The 26,079-nt window shown below is 42.7% G+C and overlaps 3 protein-coding genes across 3 annotated transcripts; 1 reads left to right on the plus strand and 2 right to left on the minus strand.

Annotated features, from left to right (window-relative positions):
* Window positions 1-4,064: 4,064 nt before the first annotated feature.
* LOC122725500 (tumor susceptibility gene 101 protein-like) lies at window positions 4,065-5,235 on the minus strand. Its single transcript, XM_043962636.1, is given in 1 exon segment — window positions 4,065-5,235. A coding segment is annotated over 1 exon segment (1,161 nt). The 3' UTR covers window positions 4,065-4,074.
* Window positions 5,236-11,526: 6,291 nt separating this feature from the next.
* VMO1 (vitelline membrane outer layer 1 homolog) lies at window positions 11,527-13,007 on the plus strand. The gene is made up of 3 exons (XM_043964649.1): window positions 11,527-11,761; window positions 11,943-12,058; window positions 12,636-13,007. Exons 1-3 carry the CDS (start codon window positions 11,537-11,539, stop codon window positions 12,931-12,933), a joined length of 639 nt encoding a protein of 212 aa, XP_043820584.1. The 5' UTR covers window positions 11,527-11,536; the 3' UTR covers window positions 12,934-13,007.
* A 1,836-nt stretch (window positions 13,008-14,843) lies between these two features.
* TM4SF5 (transmembrane 4 L six family member 5) lies at window positions 14,844-25,284 on the minus strand. The gene is made up of 5 exons (XM_044001720.1): window positions 24,989-25,284; window positions 23,371-23,451; window positions 15,726-15,868; window positions 15,086-15,270; window positions 14,844-14,982 (listed from the first exon to the last, which is right to left on the minus strand). Exons 1-5 carry the CDS (start codon window positions 25,157-25,159, stop codon window positions 14,975-14,977), a joined length of 588 nt encoding a protein of 195 aa, XP_043857655.1. The 5' UTR covers window positions 25,160-25,284; the 3' UTR covers window positions 14,844-14,974.
* Between the last annotated feature and the right edge of the window lie 795 nt (window positions 25,285-26,079).

The following is a 26,079-nucleotide window of genomic DNA, read 5'->3' on the forward strand; positions in this document are numbered from 1 at the left end:
AAGGAGAATGAGTGAAGGTACCGCAAATAATAAAAAGGGTTGCCAGGGAAGCTGTCATCTCAAGGGATCCAAGTTCCATTAATAAGTATTATACTGGTGGCAACTAGGTGGCACAGTGGATAAAGCACCGGCGCTGGATTCAGGAGTACCTGAATTCAAATCCGACCTCAGACACTTGACACTTACTAAGCTGCATGTCCCTGGGCAAGTCACTTAACCCCCATTGCCCCGCAAAAAAAAAAAAAAAAGTATTATACTGAAGGAGTGAGAGGGGAAAAGATAAAAGGAAGTTTGTTGCCCATATAACAGACATTCCAGAGGGCACAATGAAAAGGCTGGATGGTGTTTGGTTGAAACTTTGGGGTAGGAGGGTTGAAGGGAATGTAAATGAGGAATCAGGTGGGAAATGGGATTTAGATGATTATCTACAAGAGTTCAGAGTCATTGGGGTGTGAAGGGTATGATCTGGAATGAGAATGTCACTGAATGAAGGGCACCACTCCTTTTCCCAAAAGAGGCTGGAGGCAAGTGCAATATGGTATAGGAGGCACATGGTAAGGTGGTAAAATCTGAGGCCCTGGTTCACAATTTCTTTTCTTTTCTTTTTTCCTTTCTTTTTTTTTTTTAGTGAGGCAATTGGGGTTAAGTGACTTGCCCAGGGTCACACAGCTAGTTAGTGTTAAGTGTCTGAGGCTGGATTTGAACTCAGGTACTCCTGACTCCAGGGCTGGTGCTCTATCCACTGTGCCACCTAGATGCCCAATTTCTTTTATTTTTAAAAACTGGAGAGAAGGCAGGAAAATGGCATGGAAGCAGATAAAAATTCAACCTGTACAACAGCACTCACTCCCCATCAACATTCCTTCTCTTCTCTCAAAGGACAGGGGCCTAAAGTCAAAGAGTAGGTTCTTTGTACAAGAAGTTCCTCATATCCCCATTGGGAGATTGGGCTGGCAGCAAGAGATGGAAGTTGGAAGTGGAGCAAAAGTTGGCACAGATGGAAGTTGTAGATGCCTCACCACACTCCTTGCTCCCATCCCTCAGGGGACACTCTGTACCCAACAGGAGTTGGAAGGTACTAGGATTGAGAATCTGTCTCTTGCTAAACCTTCTTTAAATTCTCAAAGGGTTGATAGGACAGAAACCAAAAAAGATAATGGAAATCTTTGGCACGAGAGGCACAATAGATACCTCGGAGTCAAAGAATTTGGTTCCACCTCTGATATATAAGGGTTGTGTGACCTTGGGCAAATCACTTAACCTGTTAGTACCACCCCCAGGCAACTTAAAAAAATTATAAATTTCAGAGAAGGTGTTGATCAACAGAGTAGGTTTTCTCACTTGAAAATCCTCAAAACATTTAAATGATGGGTCTGATTAAGGAAACAAAATACTTTGAGCCTAGTGTCCAAGAGTAAGGAGGTGATAATCTCACCATACTTTCCCTTCAACCACAAAAGAGAATTGAGTTCAGTTCTGAGTATAATATTTTAGGAAGGACATAAGCTGGAGAGCATCTGGAGAAGTGAAACCAAGATAGTGAAAGGGCCTGAGATCGTGCCTTATGAAGTTTTACTGAAGGCACTGGGAATGTTTTGCCTATAGATGAGAAAATTAAGGGTATATTTGTGTCTAAGTATTTTAAAGGGGAAGGAGAGGAAGGAAGGGAAACCCCCCCCCAACATTTTTCTGCTTCTTCCTAAATGGCAATGGGTACTAGTTGCAAATTTAGGCTGGTTTTAAGAAAAAAAACTTCCTGATAATTATTTTTCAAATTAACTTTTTCCAAAAAATTTTGCATGTGCAAACATCAAATAAAATGGGATTGTCTATATACATAGTAGATAGAAAAAGAGGATTGTATGTAAGATTGTAGATCTTGCAGCATTGTGTGACGATCAACTGTGATAGATTTAGTTCTTCTCAGCAAGACGCTTCCCAAGGACTCATGATGGAAAATGTTCTCTACATCCAGAAAAAAGAATTGTGGAATCTGAATGCAGATTGAGCCATATTGTTTCTCCTTTTTTTGTTGTTGTTTTTGTTTGTTTTTTGAGGTTTTTCCCTTTTGTTCTGATTCTTCTTTCACAACATGACTAATACAGAAATATGTTTAATGTGATTGTACATATATACCTATGTCAAATTGCTTTCTGTCTTGGTGAGGAAGGGAGAAAAATTGGGAACTCAAAATCTTATTAAAACAAATGTTGAAAACTATCTTTACATGTAACTGGAAAATAATAAAATACTTTTATAATTAAAAAACAAAAACAAGACAAAGAAATGATCTCTGTTGTATGCAGACTGTTTTTCTTTCTTTTAAAAAATAATAATAAACATTTTTATTTAAATTTTGAGTTCCAAATTCTATCCCTCCTTCCCTCTCTCCCCTTATCTCTCCCTAAGACAGTAAGCAATCAGATATAGGTCATATCTGTACAATTATGTAAAACATTACCATATTAGTCATTTTGTATACAAAAACTTGAATAAAAGAAAAAAATGGAAGAAAGTGAAAAATAGCATGCTTCAGTCTGTGTTCAGTCAATATCAGTTCTTTCTTTGGAGGTTGATAGTTTGCTTTATCATTAGTCCTTTGGGATTGTTTTGGATCATTGTATTGCTGAAAATGTTTAAGCCATTCACAGTTCTTCATCAAACAATATTGCTGTCTCTGTGTACAATGTTCTCCTGGTTCTTCTTACTTCACTGTTTATCAGTTCATACAAGGCTTTCCAAGCTTTTCTGAAATCATCCTGCTTGTCATTTCTTATAGCACAATAATATTCCATACAGATTGATTTTCTCTTGATGAATTCTCTAATGAATTCAATATCCAACTTTGAAACTGTCCTGCTACTAGCTGTGTGACCCTGGGCAAGTCACTTAACCCCAGTTGCCTCACTAAAAAAAACAAAAACAAAAAGAAACTGTCCTGCTTGTCTGTGATTCTTTCTGGCCTTCTTTCTTTTCTTTTCTGTGCATTTTTGAAAAATCCATCAATGACCCTCTTTTCTCTTTTGGTTATTGTATTTCTGGCCTCGTTCTTCTCACCACATGCCAAATGGAAAGAAAAAGGAATAAATTTGCATAGTCAAGCCAAAAAAATTTACAAAAATAATTTCTGAAAATATATGGGGTTTTTTGTTTGTTTTTAATCCATTACCTTTCTGTCAGGATTTGGATGGCATGCTTTATTACTGGTCCACTGGATTTATAGTTGAGTATTTCTTTCTTTCTTTCTTTCTTTCTTTCTTTCTTTCTTTTTTTGGGGGGGTAATGAGAGTTAAGTGACTTGCCCAGGGTCACACAGCTAATAAGTGTCAAGTGTCTGAGGCTGGATTTGAACTTGAACTCAGGTCCTCCTGAATCCAGGGCCAGTGCTTTCTCTACTGTACCACCTAGCTGCTCCAGGCGATTTCTTTCAGCTGTTTTTTCTTTATGAAGTTTTTGTTATTCTATAAATTGTCCTGTGGGTTCTGCTCACTCACTTCACTCTTTATCAGTTCATACAGATCTTCCCAAGTTTCTCTAAAACTGTCTCTTTTGTTGTTAAGGCTCTTCCCTGATTCAGAGCATGCCCAGGCATTCTATAGCTGTGTTTCTTGCCTGCTCACTCTGTGGTGAGGAAAAACTTTTTAATTAAGCTGCTGAGCCAGAAATGAACCTGTACGCAAAAGGCACTAGCTGACCAAACTGCCTCTTTCACCTCAGCAGTTCAAGTTATGAGGAAGAGGGGGACCCCCCTCCCTTACCTGGTTACATGATGCTTCAAAGTCACATGGCATCTGACCCTACTATGTCTATTCTTTTTTTTTTATGCAACAAATTTTATTCAGCATAATCAGTCCCAACACTCAGCACAAAAAGTTTACAGAGAATAGAAAGTGCATTATTAATAAAAGCCAGTCTTTTTACTAAAAGAAAAGAGAAAATACATTATTGATTCAAAATATCTTACACTTGAGTGATACTGCAATGACTTATTCTGGGCATTTACTGACAGGAAGAGAAGAGGGAACAAGACTGTTGTCACAGGGAAAACTCATTCCCCAGCTGATATCTGCGAATTCAGTAGAGATCACTGAGACCTGCAGTCTTCCTTGTTTTCTGCATTAATGCCCTTAGCTGAAACTGTTTCTGGGATAGAAGTCGAACATGCTTCAGAAAGACATCTAGGTCTATCACTCCCCTTCTTAAGGCTTCCTCCAGGTAAAAGATGGTATCCTCAATTGCATTTTCTTCTGCATACAAATTCAGGATCTGTCTGTAGAGTGGGGCTGTGGGAATGATAACTTCATCAATGTCATTGTTTTCAGACTGATTTTCCATTTTCTGCAAAGCAGAACTCAGCTCTTCATCCTTCTTTTTCAGTAATTCAATGTTTTTATCAACTTCAGCCACTTCCTGATCCAAGCGGGTTACCATCTCTTCCAGATTCTGGTGACCTTTTTTCAGGTCCTCCTCTGTACGCTTTAAGGCACTGAGCTCTGCGTGGACACAATCTATTTCCTCTTTCATTCGCCATCTCAACTTGTCACTAACTGCTGAAATGAGAGATGCTCGGATAGTGTCCTCACTGATTGTGCCATCCCTGCTGGGCCCAACAATGGTCACAGGAGGTTGGGAAGGGTATTGTGAACTTGTTGGAGGGTACTGTCCACCTGGTGGGTAAGGATAACTTGGGAAACCACTGGGATTGGGAGGGTGTCCAGGTGGGTATGGAGTCATTCCACTTGGCTTACCTAGCATATAGGAAGTATTTGGTGGTCCTCTTGCTTGGTATGGTGGATAGGATGCTGAAACAGTAGGACCCGAAAACACTGGAGACTCCTCTCCAAACACCAGAATCATTACTTGAATCAGACCCAATAAGTCAGAGTGTGGATGCTTCCATTCATGTAAATAAGGAAGATAGATCTTTCCATCTGCATCAACATGCTTCCCTGTTTTAATGGTCATTGAACTAGTAGGCTTAACAGAACAGATAGGGGGATTATACAGATATGTGTCCAGCAGCCACAGGCATATTGGGATATTGTATGTGTTACCTCTGTAAGGCACAGGAATTGTTCCAGTAAGGCTCATTAGCTCCCTAGAATTGCCATCATTAAAGACATAAGAATCCAATACAGGTTTGAGATCTTTGTACAGTGTAATAACACTGACAGTTTCCCGTACAGTTAGGTCTCAGTACTTATACTTGCTCAGCTGGCTCTCCGACACAGCCATGATGGCCACCTCATGTGCCCCCTGGCCCACCAGCTCAGCCGCTCGAGCGCTGTGCCAGGCCACCCAACACAATCCACTCACCCAACCTCGGCCACCCCGACCTCCTCACCCCCCTTCGGCTTCCTCCCTATGTCTATTCTTTATTGCTCTTAGGCGAAGGACTAACTTGTGAGATTCAAAAGGTCAGAGAAGCCACCTTCTCTGATTATTCCTAAGAATGTAATACCCAGGTGGGATGGGGGCAGTTCCCTGATGGAGATGTGACTCTTGCTTGTTTGAAAGACCTCTGAGTCGAAACCTGGAGGGTCTTGCGTGAGCTGATGATGAGTGAGATGAGCAGAACCAGAAGAACATTGTACACAGTATCATCAACATTGAGTGTTGATCTACTGTGATGGACTATATTCTTCTCACCAATGCAATGGTACAGAAGAGTTCCAGGGAACTCATGATAGAAGAGGATCTCCAAATCCAAGAAAAAAAAAAAAAGAACTGTGGAGTATAGATGCTGAATGAACCATACTATTTCTTTTGTTTTTGGTGCTGTTGGGTTTTTTTTTTTATATTTTGAGGTTTTTCATCAGTGCTGATTTTTTCTCTTATAACAGGACTAATGCAGAAATAAGATTAATGTTATTATGTGTGTATATATATGTGTGTGTATATCTATATATCTATGTATATGTATATAGATATATAGATATATAGATATAACCTATATCAGATTACCTGCTGTCTAGGGGAGGGGGGAGGGAGGGAGAAAAATCTGAAATTGTAAAGCTTGTATAAACAAAAGTTGAGAACTATCTTTACATGTAACAGAAAAAATAAAATACCTTATATGTAAAAAAAAAAAAGAAAGAAAGACCTCTGAGTCCATCATGATGCATATGGGTGGAGAGCATAGGAAATGGAGGACAAGGATCAAAGAAAGGACTTTGAATAGCAGATGGGAGATCTTCCCAGAGCCTGCTCATGGTGGTGGTGGTGAGGAAATCAGCACCTTTGATTTCCAGTGCCTGCACCCCCACAGACTGAGGGGATTTTTTTGGGGTGAAATAATTTTCTTCTGGGTTGAACTGGGATTTCATTTTGATCCCAAATGGTAGAGCCCCTTGACTCTTGTGGATTCTATTGTCTGATTTCATCTGTATAACCTGGTTACTCTTTTACCACTTGCTTTGATAAATGTGTTTACTCAAAATATATAATTATTGTTAGTGTAATAGGGTCCACTGGGAGAGAGAATGAGCTGGTTGAAATTGTTGTCACCCTCCTGATTTGGAGCATGATGACTCCCTATCAGAGGGGACTAGGGAAGTGGCTTCTTTGACATTTCAAATATTGCAAGGTCATATTCCTTCATCTAAGAACCAGAAAGTATAGCTATGACAAAGACAAAGGTGACATAGGTATTTTGTGGCTTTAAAGCTACCTAGTAAGCAGGTAGGCCCCCTTACACAGTTCTGGCAACCTTGTACTCACAAGTACTTTGTATAAACACCTACTTCTAGCTCAGCAGTCAATTAAAAGACTTTTCTTTAAAATGCAATGGAGAGGGGCATCTAGGTGTCGCAGTGGATAGAGCACCGGCCCTGGAGTCAGGAGTACCTGAGTTCAAATCCGGCCTCAGACACTTAACACTTACTAGCTGTGTGACCCTGGGCAAGTCACTTAACCCCAATTGCCTCACTAAAAAAAAAAAAAGCAATGGAGAAGGGACAGCTAGGTGGCACAGTAGATAGAGCACTGGCCCTGGATTCAGGAATACCTGAGTTCAAATCTGGCCTCAGTCACTTGACACTTACTAGCTATGTGACCCTGGGCAAGTCACTTAACCCTAATTGCCTCACTCTCCCCCCCCACCCCAAAATGCAATGGAGAAATAGAATTTTTTTGTTTTTGACATATAAATACTTTCCCTTTTTCTTTGATCTCTTCAGCATATAAGCCTTATAGTATAACTAGGTGGTGCAGTGGATAAAGTTAAAGGCCTGGGGTCAAGAAGACCTGAGTTCAAATGTAGCCTCAGACATTTGTTAGCTGTGTGAGCCTGAACAAGTCATTTAACCTCTATTTGCCTCAGTGTCTGCATCTGTAAAATAGGGATAATGATAGTACCTATCTCCCAGGGTGGTTTTGAGAATCAACATGAGATAATAATTGTACAGTCATTAGTTAACACAGTGCCTGGCACATAGTGTTACGTAAATGCTAGTTATGATAATTGTTATTGTCGCAATTCGGGTTTCCAGCCAAGCCTGGGCTATTATATATCACTGACATTATTCCTAATTGGTGGAAAGAATGCTAAAGGCAGGCTCTGTACTTCTGGGAGGACCAGAGTTGGTACAAGACCTTCTTGGGAGGAAAAATATGTAGCTTCACACATTCTTTGTAAGCTGCAGATAAGTGAGGCCAGCCCATTCTTCAACATGCCCCTGGTTTCCAGCTTACCTCTCTAGAGACTTCAGGGAATTTCCCCTTAGGTGAGATTAGGGGTATCTTATTTGGTTTGAGCTGAGATCTTATTTTGCTTGCTTTTTGTAAAGCTTGTATAAACTCACTTGCTCTTGCACTTTTTCTGATCTATTATTTATCTTTAATTTTCAGATCCAAATTCTCTCTCTTTTCACCTCTCCCCTAGTCATTGAGAAGGCAAGAAATGTGATACCCATTATACTTATGAAGTAATGAAAAACATATTATCCATATCTTGTAAAAAACAAGAAAACATAGAAAAATATAGACTTTCATCCTCAGAATTCATCAGTTCTCTCTCTGGAAGTGGATGGCATTTTTCATCACAAGTCCTTGAAATTGTTGTGGATCATTGTATTGATCAGAGTGACCAAGTCTTTCAGTTGATTATCATTACAATATTGCTGTTTTTGCGTCTGTTTTCTTAGTTTTTCTCACTTCACTTAGCATTAATTCACATCTTTCCAGTTTTTTTCTGAAACCATCCCCTTCATAATTTCTTATAGCACAATATATTCCATCATAACCATATAGCACAACTTGTTTAGCCATTTCCCAGTGAATGGTCATTCCCACAGGTTCCAATTCATTGACACCACAAAAAGAGCTGTTATAAATGTTTTTGTACATATGAATTCTTCTTTCTTTTTCTTTGATCTCTTTGGAGTACAGACTTAGTAGTGGTATTGTTGGGTCAAACATATACACAGTTTGTTAGCCCTTTTGGTAGAGTTCAAAACACAATTCCATTAACTATACATTATCATTTCCATTCCTTTCAACCCTACTCTACCCTTCCTATCATTTGGTGCCATCTCCAATCATCCTGATCTTGCCACTGGACCCATATGGTTCTGGAGGAGATAGTGAGGCTGGTGACTGAACAGGCCTGCCTCACTTAACTCCAATTCACTGCAAGTCATGACATCACCTCCTGATATCATGGTCCTCGTCAAGAACAAAGGACAAACAACAATAACACCCTTCCCATATCCCATATATTAATCTTTATGTTTCAGCCATATTTCTTATAAACAACACTTGATTGTTTTCTGCTTTCTGGTCAATTCTGCTATCTTCTTGTTTTATCTCTAAGTTCTTCTCATTCATATTCAGTTATAATTGCTAATTTGTTTTCCCTTCATCCTCATTTAATTCTCACACTTTTCCTTCTTTTTGTTTCCTGCTCCCTCTTTATAAAGAAGGAAAGGGGAGTGAGGGAGCAGATGTGGTGGCCTCAGCACTAGTACTAGTTGGTAAAATCTGCTTCTGCTCCCCTGCCCCTTTTCTCTTTCCCTCACTCATAGCCCAGTCACACATTCTTATTCTTTCTTTCCTTTTTAATCCCTCTTTACCCTCCATAGTTTGTTTTGCTTAGGACTAATCTCTGGTTGTAGCCATGGGAAACCTTTGGAAGATGGAAGCCAATCCACTATTCAAATTCCAAGTCTGGATCTCCTTTCTCCTCAGAAATCTCCAATAGGCAGTCACAGTTTCATACACACAAGCACATCCTCAGAAATTTCCCTCAAAATATGCATTGCTGGGGCAGCTAGGTGGCACAGTGGATAAAGCACTGGCCCTGGATTCAGGAGGACCTGAGTTCAAATCCGACCTCAGACACTTGACACTTACTAGCTGTGTGACCCTGGGCAAGTCACTTAACCCTCACTGCCCCTCAAAAAAAATATCCATTGCTGTGCATTCTGGGAATCTGACACCTCTCCCTCCAACCCCCCCCCCCCACACACACACACAGGCTTACAGTGGTTATCAACTTGGGGAGCGGGGGAATGGAAGAGTTGCACATTTCAATCCTTGCTGAGTGTTTGTTAGAATTCAGTAAAAGAGTATGGAGGCTTCTGTTTGTTTTTTTTGTTTTTTAGTGAGGCAAATGGGGTTAAGTGACTTGCCCAGGGTCACACAGCTAGTAAGCTTTAAGTGTCTGAGGCCGGATTTGAATTTAGGTACTCCAGACTCCAGGGCTGGTGCTCTATCCACTGCGCCACCTAGCTGCCCCCTCTGTTTGTTTTTTAAACTTGTCACCTTGATTCAATCTCTCCAAACACTAATCTTGCTTTTGTGGCCAGCTTATTTTTCAACATATTACCTCTCTCTGTGCCTTATTCCTTATAAACCTATTCTTTGTTCTCACTAGGACCTCCAACCCAGGCATCCTTCAGGACTCTTTCCATGTCATTACCCTTTCATTATCCTACCTTTACTTCTTTCCAAATGTAAAGGGTGTATGTGTATGTGGGTGGGGGGGAGCTATTTAGGCTACATGTATACATACATTTTTCTAAATATGGCTCAAAAAGGAAGCATGAACAGATCTCTTTGAATCCCCACTCCCCTACAAAGGAGACTGATTCCTGCCTAGAGGAGAGCAGGGCCTTGGGACCATGATGCTGGCCTAGTCTGCTCTCCTCAGAGGAACTAACAGGTCGGAATCATATCTATCCACCTCCTAAAAATTCTGAGCCTAGGGGAAGTTATTATTATATTTTTTTTAGGTTTAAGTCTCTTTTCCTCTAGCCTTCACTTAATATGAAAGGAGTACCTCGAGCTATATCAGAAGGCTTGATTTCATTTCTACCACACACTGGTTATGCAAGGCTGGCACCCACATCAAATCATGTGGGATAAACCCATTTATCCAAGCTGATAACAAACAGAAATTGGAGAAGTTTTACAGATTAAGATAGAATTAGAAGCCTGGACATGTCCACCTGGAGGTGTATGCTTGATTACCTCCTCAGGAAAAAAAAGCAGAAAAGGCATTCAGGGACCCAAGGGCAAGGTTTCCTAGTGGAATTCCCCCTACTCTAGTTGTCAAGTGAGAGTGATTGACATTCCTCAGCCTTTGATGAATGGATCAAGTTACATGATGCCCATCTGGAAGATGGAAGGTAGAAGGGCTCCTCTTTTTAAGGTCTCTCTTTTTAAGTGAAATAGCATTTGGGCCCACTGCCACCGCCACATGGCTAAGGGAGGGCCAAGGGACCATTCAGGATTTTCTGGGTCATACTAAAGCACAAGTCATTTCAGTTCTAGGTCACCACCCTGGAAGTTTTCAGGAGACTTCTTGACTCAGGCTTCCTTGGGATGGCTAATTCAACCTCTACTACAATAAATTACCCCGCTTCCAGGACTTAATGGTTGAGCCAAACTGGCATTCTTGCAACATTCCACTTCCAATGCTTTTGTACAGGCTGACTCCCCAAGAATAGAAAGTATTCTGAATTCACCTATACCTTAGAATCTCTCCCTCCTTCAAAGTCCAACTCAATAATGCCCCTTGAATGAGACTTTTCCTGATGGGGGAATCCAGGTTCTAGTACCTCCCCTCTCAAACACCTTGTATTTCCGTGTTTATATTTTGTGGATACTTATCTGAATAAGAGTTGCTTCCCTTCCTCACCGCCCCTGCCCCCTTCCATGTAAGTTCCTTGAGTGCAAAAAGCGATTTCATTTTTGTCTGTAACCCCAGAACCTAGCATAGTGTCTGGTTCATTAGCAAGCCTTTAATAAACCCTTAGTAAATTGATTGATAGTGAAATAATAGAGTGAAAAATAGACTTTTCCCCTCTATTACCGACCCCTTCTACTTTAAATGCTGCTTCCCAGGGTCTTCAGCACAAAAACACCACGGCTTGGTCTTCCTCCCACTTCTCTACCCTTCAGAGAGGGGCCTCGGATTAGTGTCCGGTGTTCCTTAATCTCTGCTTCCATCCCTGCCCTCTTCCGTAATCCGAGCCTGTGGGAGTGCTAACTACATGAACTGTGAGGGCGGTGGAAGACCTGACAGAAAGGCAAGATGGTTTCGGGAACTCGGCCCATGGCACCACGTCCTGTGCTGCTACTGCTCCTTCTGGGATCATGTCTCAGGCCAGGTTCTGCTGTCTACAGCAGCGGCTCCAGGGAGCGCGAGGGGCGCACCTACACAGCTGTTATCGGGGTGCCCAATGGAGGACCCTGGGGAGACTGGGCGTGGCCCGAAATGTGTCCGGATGGATTCTTCGCTAGTGGCTTCTCCCTCAAGGTTGGGGGGCCCTTACGTCTGGGTCCCTGGGGAATCCAAGTTGGCAGTGGGGATAGGAGTTAAACGCCTGGGTCCCTGACTGGCGGCGGGAGGGGCTTGGAGACTTCATCCCCCGGATCGCCTCCTGCTACCTGGGTTGGGAAACCAGGATTCTGATTCTTCATTCCCCACCCTCCCTAAGGTCGAGCCCCCCCAAGGGATCCCTGGAGATGACACAGCCCTGAACGGGGTCCGGCTTCACTGCGCCCGAGGCAACGCTGAGCTCAACACTCAAGTGGTGGAGTCTCAGTCAGGAAGGTATTAAAGCCTCTTCTCCAGTGACCTTAGAGACAGAACCCCCCCCCCCAACTCCCAGCCCCGCCTGAAACCAAAAGGGACAGATTAAGGCCTTGAGGAGACCTGGGACAGGATTTCCTGAAATTTTCTTAGCCGCTTTGACCTGTGCTCGTTGGCAGGCCCCTAATCCGAATCCTCTGGGGACAGGGACTGAGTCTCCTCTCTAAGTAGAAATCCACTGGGCAAGGGGACTTAGGAGAGAAAAGCTCGAGAATAGGGTAATGGGATCGTGTGTGCGTGTGTGAGGACAGACACCTCAGCCCTTCTTAGGGCTGATTGGGAGTTCTCCAGAGGTCCCCAAGACAGATGCAAACCGGGAAGGTGAACAGCCATCGATCCCAAGCCTAAGCTTGCCTTTCCCTTGTGTGGGGGGAGCTAAAAGAACCTCCCCTTGTGCAAGCTAGAATCTAGTCTATTTTGGGAAGATCTTAAGGTTTGGAGAAGTTAGGAATTGGAAGCCTGGTCCCTATTGCACGGGTGGGGGTATAATGGAGAATTCCACACCTCAGTGGGTCCATCCCCTCTGCTCTCCTCAAAGGTGGGGATCATGGTCTGAGCCTCTGTGGTGTCTGGATGGAGGTTTCCTCACAGCCTTCTCACTACGGGTGGAAGAGGCCAGCAGTCCAGGAGACAACACTGCAGCTAACAACGTGCGCTTCCGTTGCTCCGGGGGTGAAGAGCTAGAGGGGCCCGGTCTGGAGTGGGGAAAGTTCGGGTCCTGGAGTGACAGTTGCAACAAGGGTGTATGCGGCCTCCAAACCAAGCAGGAGGCTCCTCGCGGGCTCCGAGATGACACAGCACTCAATGACCTTCGTCTTTTCTGTTGCAGCAGCTAGATCCACCACAAATTGCTTAGCAGTTTCTCTCCCCTCAAACTCTCTCTTCCCCCAAATCTCCCACCAATTCCTCCACAAAGCCTTCTCAAAAGACAATTTACTCCTTAAGGGAATATAGTGTTACCCAGATTTGTCCTCCCCTAATATACCCTGTCCCTCCCCAACATTGTCTTTTATTCATTCATATTAAATCTCCTCCTATCCCAATCCTCCATCTTGTGTGTTACTGAGGAACCCAGGGGTCAGCTGAACCCCTGAACCCCTGCCTCTTCATACGTATTTCCTCCCACTAAACTGTAAACTCCCAAGGAGGGTAGGGACCAGGTTTTGGTTTTTGTACCCTTCACTTCCCCTCTCTGTGTCCTGAACATTGGTAAGTGCTAGCTCCCTGATTTCTCCCCTCCTCTCTATTTGCTTTCTACACTATAATAATAAGTATTTCCCTCACAACAACCCGGTGAAGTGGTGCAGTGGTTATTCCCATTTTATAGATGAAAAAATTGAGCTCACCACTTGGGCTTAAAACTTCAGACTTCTCACTCTCACTCTACATCTCTAATCTGTTGCCAAATCTTGGACTTTCTATCTTCACAACATCTCTCCTCTATGTCCCCTTCTTTCTACTCACACGGCTATAACATTAGTTCAGTCCCTCATAGCCTTTCCTCCCACCATTGCAATAGCTTCTTCACTGGTCTCCCTGCCTCAGCTCTCTCTTCACTGCAAACCACTGGCCACTCAAATGGTGAAGTGATTTTTCTGAAGTGTAGGCCTGACCATGTCATCACTGTGTTCTGTGGGCTCCATGGCTCCCTATTATCTCCAGAATCAAATATAAAGTCCTCTGGCTTCTTATACTTTACTTCCCTCCATGCACTCTAAGATTTTTCTAGTATAAGACATTCAAACTCCTATCTCCATGCCTTTGTACCAACCCCATACCCAGAATGCTCTGCCCTCTCAACTCTACCTCTTGGTTTTCTCTGGCTTCCTTCAAGACTCATTTAAAGCTCGACCTTTTGCTGGAGGCATTTCCTAGTTCCCTGAACTGCTAGTGCCTTCCTTGCTCAGATTCTATTCTATTTAATCTGTATATGTCTTGTAAGTATTCACTTATTTACAAGTTGCTTTCTCCCATTAAAATGTAAGCTCCTTGAAGGCAGAGAATATCTTTGCCTTTCTTTGTAATCCTGCCAAATAACACAGTGCCTGGCACATATTAACTAAATTCAGCAATTTGCCTAAAAATAACACAGCAGAGGGCAGTGGATAAAGCACCCACTGGCCCTGGATTCAGGAAAAACCTGAGTTCAAATCCAGCCTCAAACACTTAACACTTACTAGCTATGTGACCCTGGGCAAGTCACTTAACCCCTGTTGCCCTGCAAAAAAGAAGAAGAAGAAGAAGAAGAAGAAGAAGAAGAAGAAGAAGAAGAAGAAGAAGAAGAAGAAGAAGAAGAAGAAGAAGAAGAAGAAGAACTAGATAGACCCACACTATGGAGATAATGGAAAGAGTGCTAGATTTGGAATCAAGATCTGGATTCTAATCCCTCCCTCTGAGTCTTAGCTTCAAAGAACTTTATAAAACCTACTATAACGGATGGTTTTCAATCTCCTCACTCCCAGGAGATAACAAATTTCAAGTCTCGGTGTTCTTGGGAGGTTCAAATGAGATAATGTACATCTTAACTTGAAAGGGCTGTATTAGTTATTATTACGCTATACTGACTCTAGCTAACTCAAGCCTTTTCCTATCTAAGAGTTGACTGTTGCACCTTAGCCTTTCGCAGCCCTAAGTGTAAAATCATGTAGAGCAAGGGCAAAGGACACCCAAAGATTTCTCCTGGTCCAGATGGATCGAAGAGTTGGGGACTAGGATTCCTCAGATCAGACGGAGGCAGCGCCAAAGGTAGTGCTAACCAGGGTACTTTATTTCAGCTGATGGGGGGACGGATAAGAGGAGTGGGGACAACCCACCCTAGCCCCCTAACTCCTTGGAAACAGCATTCTGGCAGGAACGTGTCCCCCGAAGTTTCAGTGCTTAAGAATCTGGAGGAGTAGAAGGAGGAGGAAGACAATAGATCACTTCCAGGCGTTGGCAACTCCAAACCCCGCGCCCCAGCACCTCCACCGCCATCCTGGGGGCCCTTACCTCCTTTTTTCCGGCAATCCCCGCAGAAAACTCCTAGGACAGCGTTCACCAGCTGTATGCCACACAACACTAGCTCCAGAGCTGACACCGCCGCCAGCAGCGCGAACAGAGTCACGTTCCACGGTACCACATTTGGAGGAGCCAGGCACTGGTCCCACATCGTTGTGTTGCTCAGGTAATTCCCCCTGCAGAGGCAGTGGCAGAGGTAGAAGATTTGTCAAGGCGTCAATTAATAGGTAAGGTAAGGGTCTTTCTAGCGTGCACACCCGGTGGGAGAGGGCAGAGCTTCCTTTTAGTTTGGGAGTCAGTTCGACCGGCTCCCGGGGAGGGGTGCGCTCTGGGTCTGCTTATGTTTAGGCAGGCAAAACCAGGGATTTTCCTGCTGGAGATGGGACTTGTTTCTGAGGTGGTGGGCGGGGAAGGTCTGCTGGGTTATTGAGAGTTAGAGCTGGTGGGCAGCTAGGTGGCGCAGTTGTTAAAGCACTGGCCCTGCATTCAGGAGGACCTGAGTTCAAATTTGGCCTCAGACACTTGACACTAGCTGTGTGACCCTGGGCAAATCACTTAAACCCCATTGCCCCGCAAAAACCAACCAACCAAACAAACAAAAAAGAATGGTGAGAATTAGATTTGACCTTACGTGCTATTTTCAAAGGGGTAGGTCCATTCGTTAGGTAACTTTGTCAGGCATCTGGGTCCCATCTCAAGCCCCGCACCAGACGCTGAGAGGCAGTAAATGGCTCCAAGAACCCCGAAAGCCGAAGAGAACACAGAACGCAGCATCTGGAAAGCAGGGCACAGAGATCCGAAACCTTAGGGGTCCATTTAGTGACTAAATTTTACTCCAAGCCTTTCATTTTACAAATGAAGAAAGGAGGACGGAGCAGTCAAGTGTCCCAAGGTCATATCCAGGTATTAACTGAGAGAGCCCACATTCAGACTCATACCCTTTGCTTTCTTTTTTTTTTTAATTAAAAAAATTATTATTTTCCAGTTACATATTACATATAAGGATAGTTTTCAACATTTGTTTTCACTGGATTTTTAGTTCCAAATTTTTTTCTCCCCGCTCCTTCCCTCCCTCCTCCTCAAGACGGAAAGCAGTCTGATATAGGTTGTATGTGTACAATCACATTAAACATATTTCTACATTGGTCATCTTGTGAAAGAAGAATCAGAGCACAAAAGAAAAACCTCAAACAAGAAGGAAAAAAAAACAGTCCAAAAGTAGAAACAGTATGATTCAATCTGCATTCATAATTCACAGTTCTTTTTTCTGGATGTTGAGAATATTTTCTGTTTCGAATTCTTTGATACTGTTTTGGATCATTGCACTCCTGAGAAAAGCCAAGTCTATCTATCCCCATCGTTCATCACACAATGTTGCTGTTACTGTGTACAATGTTCTCCTGGTTCTGCTCCTCTCAGTCAGCATCAGTTCATGTAAGTCCTTTGAAGCTTCTCTGAACTCCTCCTGCTCACCTTTTCTTATAGCACAATAGTATTCCATTACATTCATATACCACAACTTGTTTAGCCATTCTCCTATTGATGGGCATTCCCTCGATTTCCAATTCTTTGCCAAGCCTTTGCTTTCAAGTCCAGCACTTTCTCCACAGGTGTGCAAATGTAGAAGCTCATGATCCCTTGCCCTTCCAGTCCCACCCTACCCCCCAGGATAGCCCAAGATTTACTGCTCCCGGAAGAAACCATACTGGGGGCAGCTAGGTGGCACAGTGGATAAAGCACTTGCCTTGGATTCAGGAGGACCTGAGTTCAAATCCAGCCTCAGACACTTGACACTAGCTGTGTGACCCTGGGCAAGTCATTTAACCCTCATTGCCCTGCCAGAAGAAGAAGAAGAAGAAGAAGAAACTGTACCCCTACAGCCTCCATTGACCTATTCCCTATTTTGTGCCCGTAAGAGCAGAAAATTAAGAACTGATTCCTGTGGGTTTCCAGGAAGGTGTAGTACTCTCTTATCATTTGGGGGAAGGAAGATACATTGACTGTCATTGCTAGAAAGGAACTTGCAGAAGAGAAAATTGAGGCCCAGAGAGGAGAAATGACTTGCCCAGGGTCACATATAGGAAGTTAAGGGGACTAAAACATTTGTCCTGATTCCCAAGAACAGTGCACTTTCCAATTACCTAAGAGATCATGTATGCAAAGGAGGCAGTTATGCTATCCTTGACATAGCACTGACTGAGAAGGGATTCAGGATATTTGGATTTCAGCCTGACTAGCTATGTGATCTTGGACAAATCATATTGTAGGAAGGTATCTTACTTATTTATTTAAAGTTTTGAGTTCCAAATTTTATTCCTCTCTCATTCCCTCCCTCCCCCTTCCAAGCTTGCTAGCAATCAGTATAGATTATACATGTGCAATTATGTAAAATATTACAATATTAGTCATTTTACATAAAAAGACTCATGTAAAAAAAGAGGAAGCTCAAAATAGCATGCTTCAGTCTGTGTTCAATCAATATCAATTCTTTCTTTGGAGGTGGATAGTACGCTTCATCATTAGTCCTTTGGGATTGTCTTGGATTATTTCATTGCTGAAAGTAGTTAAGTCATTCACAATTGCTCATAGTGCTATAATGTTGTCACTGTGCACAGTGTTTTCCTGGTTCTGCTCACTTCACTATACATCAGCTCATATGATTCTTTCCAGGATTTTCTGAAATCATTCTGCCTGTCATTTCTTTTTGTCTTTTTTTTTTTTTTTGCGGGGCAATGGGGGTTAAGTGACTTGCCCAAGGTCACACAGCTAGTAAGTGTCAAGTGTTTGAGGCCAGATTTGAACTCAGGTCCTTCTGAATCCAGGGCCGGTACTCTATCCACTGCACCACTTAGCTGTCCCTTGCCTGTCATTTCTTATAGCACAATAATATTCCATTACAATCATATACCACAGTTTGTTCAGTCATTCCCCAACTGATGGACATTCCTTCAATTTCCAATTCTTAGCCAACCACAAAGAGTTGCTATAAATGTTTTTTGTACAATTTTTTCCTTTTCCTCTTTTTTACAGTTACTATTGTTAACTCCATCCTATTCCCTTCCCCATGATATTTACTTTATTTTTTATCTTCTTTCACCCTATCCCTCCTCAAAAGGGATTTGCTTCTGACTGCCCCCTCCCCCAATCTTCCCTCCCTCAGATTGTAGGAAGGTATCTTAGAGCTCATCATTCACGAGGCCTAACCAGGTGCCAAGGATACAATACTTGAATAGGATGTCTTCTAACAGCACCCCCAAAATGATCTCTGGGTGAAGCAAAGGAAGTGGTTCTCAATGTCAGTCAGGCCCTCAGGGACATAATCACCAGGTACTTACTGATCTAGCTACTAAACCCTGATGATACAACTGTGCCAAGCACAGGATTTACTACAAATATTTGTGATTAGATTTCAACTGGACCCTCATTGCTGCATGACAGGCCATTTATTCTTTGATTGACTTCCCATCATATCTCTCCCTAGAACTATTCCAGATCTTCTCTTTTCTTCTTACATGCTAGCTATTATTACATCTCCCTCCCACCCTCTCTATCCCCTAGCAGAGGCCTGCTGCACCTACTTTACTGAAAAAATAGGTCATGAGGTTTCCCTTCTTAATTTGATTTTATTTTTGGGGGTGGGGCAATTGGGGTTAAGTGACTTGCCCAGGGTCAGATAGCTAGTAAGTGTCAAGTGTCTAAAGTCAAATTTGAACTCAGGTCCTCCTGAATCCAGGGCCGGTGCTCTATCCACACTGCACCACCTTGCTGCCCTGCCCTTCTTTATTAAAACACCTCTGTATAACCACTACCATGCACATTTTCTTCTTCCTTGAACCAGGCTCTGATAGTCATTCTTCTTGTCAAAGCCAAACCCTGTGATGTTGTCCTTTATTTCATTCCCCAATGTCCCTTCTGAGAGCTTGTCTCTATCTCATCACATTTCTTTCTTGCTTTCAATCTCGACTTATCACTGGCTACTTCCCTTTGACCTAAAAACATAACCAAGCCCATCCCCCCCATCCTTAAAAATAACCAAACTAGGATGAAAGAAGATGGATAATAGAATAAATATCATGGGGAAGGGAATAGGATGGAAGGGAAACAGTTAACAATAGTAATCATGAAAAAGAGAAAAGGGGGAAATATTATACAAAAAATATTTATAGCAACTCTTTGTGGTAGCTAAAAATTGAGAATCAAAGGAATGTCCATCAATTGAGGATTGATGGAAGAAGCTGTGATAGATGATTGTGGTGGAATGGTCTTGTGCTTTAGGAAATGACAAACAGGATGACCCCAGAAGAACCTGGAAAGACGCGTGAAATGAGCAGAGCTGAACATTGTGCATAGTGATAACAGTATTGTTCAATGAGCAATTGTGAATGACTTAACTACTCTCAGCAATGCAATGATCCAAGACGATTCCAAGGGACTGATGACAAAGCTTACTATCCACCCCCATAGAAAGAACTGATAAAAAGAACACTTGTGGATTGTACATATGTAACCTGGTTGCAATCTTGTGGGGGGGAGGAAAGGGAGGGAGAAAAATTTGGAACTCTAAATCATGTGAAAATTAATGTTGAAAACTACCCTTACATGTAACTGGAAAAAATAAAATAAATGTTTGTTGCTAAAACAACAACAACAACAACAACAAAACCCCAAACCTTTCACTGGACCTTGTCAATGCCTCAAATGGTAGTCCCATATCTCACCTCTTTCACAGCCAAACTTCTTTATTTGGGGGAAAGGGGAAAGCTATACTTCCTTACTTCCTATTTATTTCTGGCCCCTGAACCATATGATTAAATGAGCTCTCTCAACAGTCAAGAAAATATATAGTGACTACAACTATGTAAACAGACACAAAACAATTGATGTGTTTTGTGAAATTTTAAAGGACAAGCTTGGCCCCAAAGGAAAGATATGAAAAGACACTTCCCCCTACTTCCTTGCAGAGCTGGGAGGTCCAGGCATGTGGAACATTAAAACTGCTCTTTTCAAGGTCACCAACAATTTCTTAGTTGGCTAAATCTAATTGTCTTTTCTCAGTATTCATACTTGTTTTCTCTTCAGCTTTTCACACTGTCCTTCCCCCTATGCTCCATTCCCTCTTCTTTTGTGACATTGCAGTCTCCTTGTTCTATCTCCTTGTTCTCTCCCCTCAGTTTCCCTTGTTGGACTATGCCCCACCCTCTAAGAGTGGTTCTGTATCATTTGTCCTAGGTCCTCTTCTTAAACTCTCCCTTTGGGTTCAATGATCATTTCTATGCTGAAGATACACAAAAGTACAATTCTAGCTCATATTCTCCCTCCTGAATTCCAGTTATCTTTCCCCAAACTGCTTGCTGGCCTCAAACTCAACATGTCCAAAATAAACACAACTATAAAATACCAATATTTATTACTGAACCTTCCCTTACTTCGACCTTGAAGCCTTTTTTTTTTTGGTCAAGGTCACCACCATCCTTCCTGTTATCCAGGTTTAAAATCTCAGTCAACCCTGAGATTTTAGATCTAAAACATTTCTTCCATCAGTACCCATTTCTTCATTGACAGGGCCACTACCTCATATCAGACTCATATTACATTTTTTCTACATCCCTCTACCAGCCTTCTAAATGGTCTCCCTGTCTTAAGTGTCTTCCCTCTAATGCATTCTCTGCACAGTACCAGAATCATCTTCCTAAGGCACAGATCTGCCCATGTCATTTCTATGATCAAAAATCTTCAGAGGCTTTTCAATCTTTTTTTTTTTTTTTGAGGCAATTGGGGTTAAGTGATTTGCCCAGGGTCACACAGCTACTAAGTATCAAGTGTCTGATTCCGGATTTGAACTCAGGTCCTCCTGACTCCAGGGCTGGTGCTCTATCCACTGCACCACCTAGCTGCCCCCCCCCGCCCCGCCCCCACCTAGCTACTCCCTTCTGTGGCTTTTTACCTCTTGCATAAAACACAAACTTCTCAGCTTGGTATTTAAAAGTCCTTTGCTTTTGGCTCCAGCCTTCTCTTCCAGGCTTATTTCAGATTACCAACTTTCATACAATCTAGGTTCCAACCAATCCATTCCATTTCATGCTCCTGGGCCTTGACACAAGCTGTTTTCACCCCAGCTCTCTATCCCCCCCCACCCCCGCCCCCACCCCTACCCCTATTCCAGTGGCTGGAATGAACTCAATCAATTAATCAAGGAACATTTATTAAATGTTCCCTCCACCCTTCCCCTAGTTTTCCTGATATCTCTAGTTATGAAATACTCTCTCATCAAATTATCTTGTATTTCCTTATCTGTGTACATAGTCTATCTCCAAGAGAACATCTCCTCCTTTCAGGACAGAGACTTTTTCATTTTGTCCTTGTATTTGGCACACCTTTCAATTCCATTCAGCAAGCATTTATTAAGTGCCCACTTTGTGCAAAGCACAATGCTAGACACAGACAGAAGAAAGCAAAAGAACTTATATTCTATTGGAGGGAATACTACATACACACAGATATGTAAATGTCAAGTATGTACAAGGTTATTTGGAAATAGGAGGAGAGCATTCAAAACTGGGGTGGGGTAGGAAAGGTGAGGTGGGGATGGGAGGGAATCAGGTAAGGCCTTGTGTAAGAAGAGCTGGCCATTGGGCTCAGCCTCAAAGGGAGCTCAGGATTCCAAGAATCAGAGGGTTCTTAAAAATGCTTGTAGAGGGGGTAGCCAGGTGGCAGCTAGGCAGCACAGTGGATAAAGCACTGGCCCTGGATTCAGGAAGACCTGAGTTCAAACCTGGATTCAGACACTTGATACTTCGTGACCCTAGGCAAGTCACTCAACCCTCATCGTCCCACAAAAACAAAACAAAACAAAACAAAACAAAACAAAAATAAATGCTTGTGGATTGATTGATTGAGTGCATTCCTGCTATTGAGATGAGAGAGATGGGAGAGGGAGGAAAATACCTCATACAAAGGGAAACAGGAAATGGACTGCTGAGTTGGGGAGAAGGGGGTCAGATTGATTGGCTTGAATATAGATTGCGTAAAAGTGAAATAAGTCTGAAGGGAAAACTACATCTGAATAGCGAAGGGCTTTTAAATGCCAGGCTGAGAAGTTTGTGTTTTATCATAGAGGTAACAAAAAGCCACTGAAGATTTTTTTATCATAGAAATGATATGGTCAAATCTGTGCCTTAGTAAGGTGATCTTGGCAGATGTGTGGAAGATGAATTGGAAAGGGAAGACACTTGAGGTAGGAAGGCAAACTATGGAATCCAGCATGTGTCCTCATTTTGTACAGCCCAAGAGCTAAAAATGCTATTTATGTTTTGTAAATACATTTCTATTGAATTTTAAAGTATATAAACCATTCCTAGTTCTCTGGTCATGCAAACAGGTGGCAGGCGGATTTGGCCTACAGTTTGCTAATAGCTGCTACGTAAGAAGTGATAAGGACCTGAGCTAGATAGCAGTAGCCTTGTCAATGAAGAGAAAAGCACTGATGGGAAAGATGGACTGATGGTTTAGATGCAGCAGAATCTCTAAGACTTGTCAACTCATTGTACAGAGAGTTAAAAGAGAAGGAACACTCTAGGATAACTGGGAGGTTGCCAATCTGGATAACTTTCTTTAAGTATAGACTTGACAGAAGCAGGGAAATTAGGAGGAGGAGAAGGGATTAGAGAGAAAGATAATGAGTTCTGCTTTGAGTTTGAGTTTGAGTACTGACTTTGAGATGCCACTGGGACAACTAGGTGAAGATATCCTGGGAGCAGCTGGTAATAAAAAACTGGAGACATGTGGGCTAGCCGTGGATATTTGGGAGTCTTCTTGGGGGACTAATGAGATCAACAACAGGGAGAACATAGTGAATGAAGAGAAGGGAATACAGTAAATGGTTGATAAATCCCTCATTTTCCAGGTGAAGAGACTGAGGTGACCTATCTTCTTCTTCTTCTTCTTCTTCTTCTTCTTCTTCTTCTTCTTCTTCTTCTTCTTCTTCTTCTTCTTCTTCTCAGCTAGTATTTTTATAGGTTTGCAAAGGGTTTTACAAATTTAAAAAAAATTACTCTTCTCTAGGCCTCCATCTTCTCACCTTGTAAAATGGGGATAATTATATCTTACTGGATTGAAAGCCCTAAAGCCCTGTTTAAGTGGAAAGGCTAAAGCATTTTTAAAGACTGCGGTGGAGAGGGTGATAACTGGTGTGAGGGGTGGGGGGTGAGGTGGTGATTTGCCTAGTAATGTGTGCAAAGAGCACCTGATGGTGGATAGTATGTGGGCGTGGGCCTTACCCGACAACGATTTCCACAGCAGCCAGCTCCACAGCACCCTTTGCCCCCAGCCCGAACAGCAGCTATTCCAGGACATAGAACCTATGGGAGAAAAGAGGGAGTAATGATAATCAGACCTCTGCCCACCAAGACTGAAAGCATAGCCAGGCAGACTGCAAACACCCAAGTTCTACTCCTATCTCCACCATCTTTTTCTCTTGGTTGGAAATGATGGAAGGAAAAGTGCTGACTTAAGGGAAAGGGATAACCTGGATCTCCGCATCTGAGATATGATAGATGAATGTGTTTGGAGGCTCATCTTGGATTCCGGAATACTCTTGAGGATGAATCCTGGAGTCTCTGCCTTTCTCTCCCTACGGTCTCCTTTGTCGGTTCTCCAGGGTTCTGCTACTGCTTTATTTATGGATGCTTCTCAAACCTTCATCTCTAATCTGGACTTCTCTTGCTGTAGACCCACATTTATAGATTCATAGATTGTCAAAGAGTTATAAGGGATTATAAAAAGTATACAGTTCACCGTCAGCCCTTATTTTACAGAAGAAGACAATAGGGCACAGAGAGATCAAGTGGCTAGTTCCATTACTTATAAATCTAGTTAGCAGTAGAACTGAGATGAAAGCCCTGGGCTTCTGATTAGGCTGCATGATTATCTTTCTCAATTTCAGTTTCCTCATCTATAAAATGGGGATCATAATTCCTGTATCTTGTGAGGAACATACACCATAAAACTTAAAATGCCAAAGTTCTTTCCCATTTCTATAGCCACCATATGTGCTGCCTTTTCATTATTTGCTTCTACTTAACAATTTTCCCTGGTTCCTCAGAAATTCCTGCTTCTCTCCAGAGTCTTTCCATTAGAACCAGAGGGCAACTGGGAAGGAGTACACCAGAGAGATGAGGGTTTGACCTTGGGAGGAACTTCCTAAATGTGGATAAGAGAATATCTGGGTCAGGGATGAGGAGCAAGGTGGGTGGAAATGCCTTATCTATACCATTTGAACACCATTAAAACAGGCCAGACCACAGGGTTGGAGGTCAATACCTGGATATCTTAGTCTCTCTGTCCATCCAATTAAACCTCAAAATAGCTTATTTTAATTAGGACTAAGGGTGGATAAGAGGAAGAGGAAAACCAGGAAGGCCCATCCCCACTAGTCTCCCAACCACCAAAATATCAGCATGAAAAGAGAAAGGTGCTGGGCATAGAGGTGGGACAGAGAGAAAGACCCTTCACAGGTGTGGCTGGCCATTACTATTTCTTCCTGGCTCAGTATAATTTTACCCCTTCTTCTCCCTCCCTTCTGCCCCCAGACAATGCTGATTATTGTGCATTGATGACCTCCAACCCATCAGCTACTCTTCCTGTCTCAACACAGACTAGGTAGCCAAGTGTTTTCACTACCCCTCCAAATAATAGAGATAATTGGCAGAGAAAGACCCCTAGAAAATAGACTGGGGATCCCAGGAGAGAAGCTGGTTAGAAAAATCGGGTTCCTTACCTTCAGAAATCTCATTAGTATACTATTATTGTCATCATTCCACTCCAGATACCACCTCTTTAGGGACCCAAACCTCTCCCCACCCCAATTGTATCCCTGTTTCCCACCATGTGTCTTACCATGAGGCCCCCGCCAATAAAGCCTGCTGAGAGCCACACATGCAGGCTGAGATGATCAGTCCACTTGGTCTCCCCATTGGGCACCAAGAGGAGGATATTGGCTAGTATGCAGATGATGGACAGTGGGATGAGGCAGAGTCCGAGACATCGGGCACACTTTCCTGTACACATGATGAGTGGAGGAGAGGTGCTTCCTGAAGAAGAGGTGAAGAGGGAGAACAGTAAGAAATATAGAGAAGCAGAGAGAGTTGCAGTGAGAGAAAGTGATCGTGGTATCTCTGGAGAAGGGAGCCTGGTACAAGGGACAAAGGGCAAGTGGGAGGTGTGGCAGAAACCTGGAATCAGTAAAGATCGATAAGGGAGAGACACACAAGTGGAAAGAGGCAAAAACAGGGGTGATGACGTTTGTGGCTATGTGTATGGAGGGTCAGAGAGAGAGGATGTGGGAGAAGGGAGAGGCTGAACTTCAAAGAGGAAGTTGTCTAGGGTCATTACATATAGTTACCTGCTTTTCATTGTTCCAAAATCTCTTAATAAGTTTTCAGGAGACCTTTTCCATGCACAGAAGTTCCAAGATCTAACAGTTTTCCTCCATCTCCTGAGACCAGGGTACTCTCTTTGAGACTGGAAAACTATTTGAGGAGGAAAGAAAAATAGAAGACAGAAAAGCATGGCTAGAGTTCAAGGACTGGGTTTCCTCACAGAATGGACTATGTATTGGGGATACATGGAAAAATGTCACACTCTTTTTTCATTTTCTCTCCCCTTTCAGAGAGAGGACCATAGTAAGAAACCACTTCTGCCTCCTGCTTGTAGAAAAAGATAGTATAGGGCTGAGACTTAAGCATAGCAGAAGTTATGGAAACTAACATCTTTAACTGAACATGTGAAAAATAATTATAACCAATATCTTGGGGGGGGTGGGAATCCAATGATTCTTCCCTTCTTTCTTAGTTCTTTCTTCCCTCCCCACCCCCCAACTCCAAGGTATAATTCTCTTTGAAAGTGGGATTCTTCTGGGTCAAGGAGTCTTGGGTGGAGACAGATCCATTTATCTAGATGGCTGAAGGATTTTACTGATGAAATTTAGC

Source organism: Dromiciops gliroides, chromosome 4 (assembly GCF_019393635.1).
Source record: "Dromiciops gliroides isolate mDroGli1 chromosome 4, mDroGli1.pri, whole genome shotgun sequence".
NCBI classification, from domain to species: Eukaryota; Metazoa; Chordata; class Mammalia; order Microbiotheria; family Microbiotheriidae; genus Dromiciops; species Dromiciops gliroides.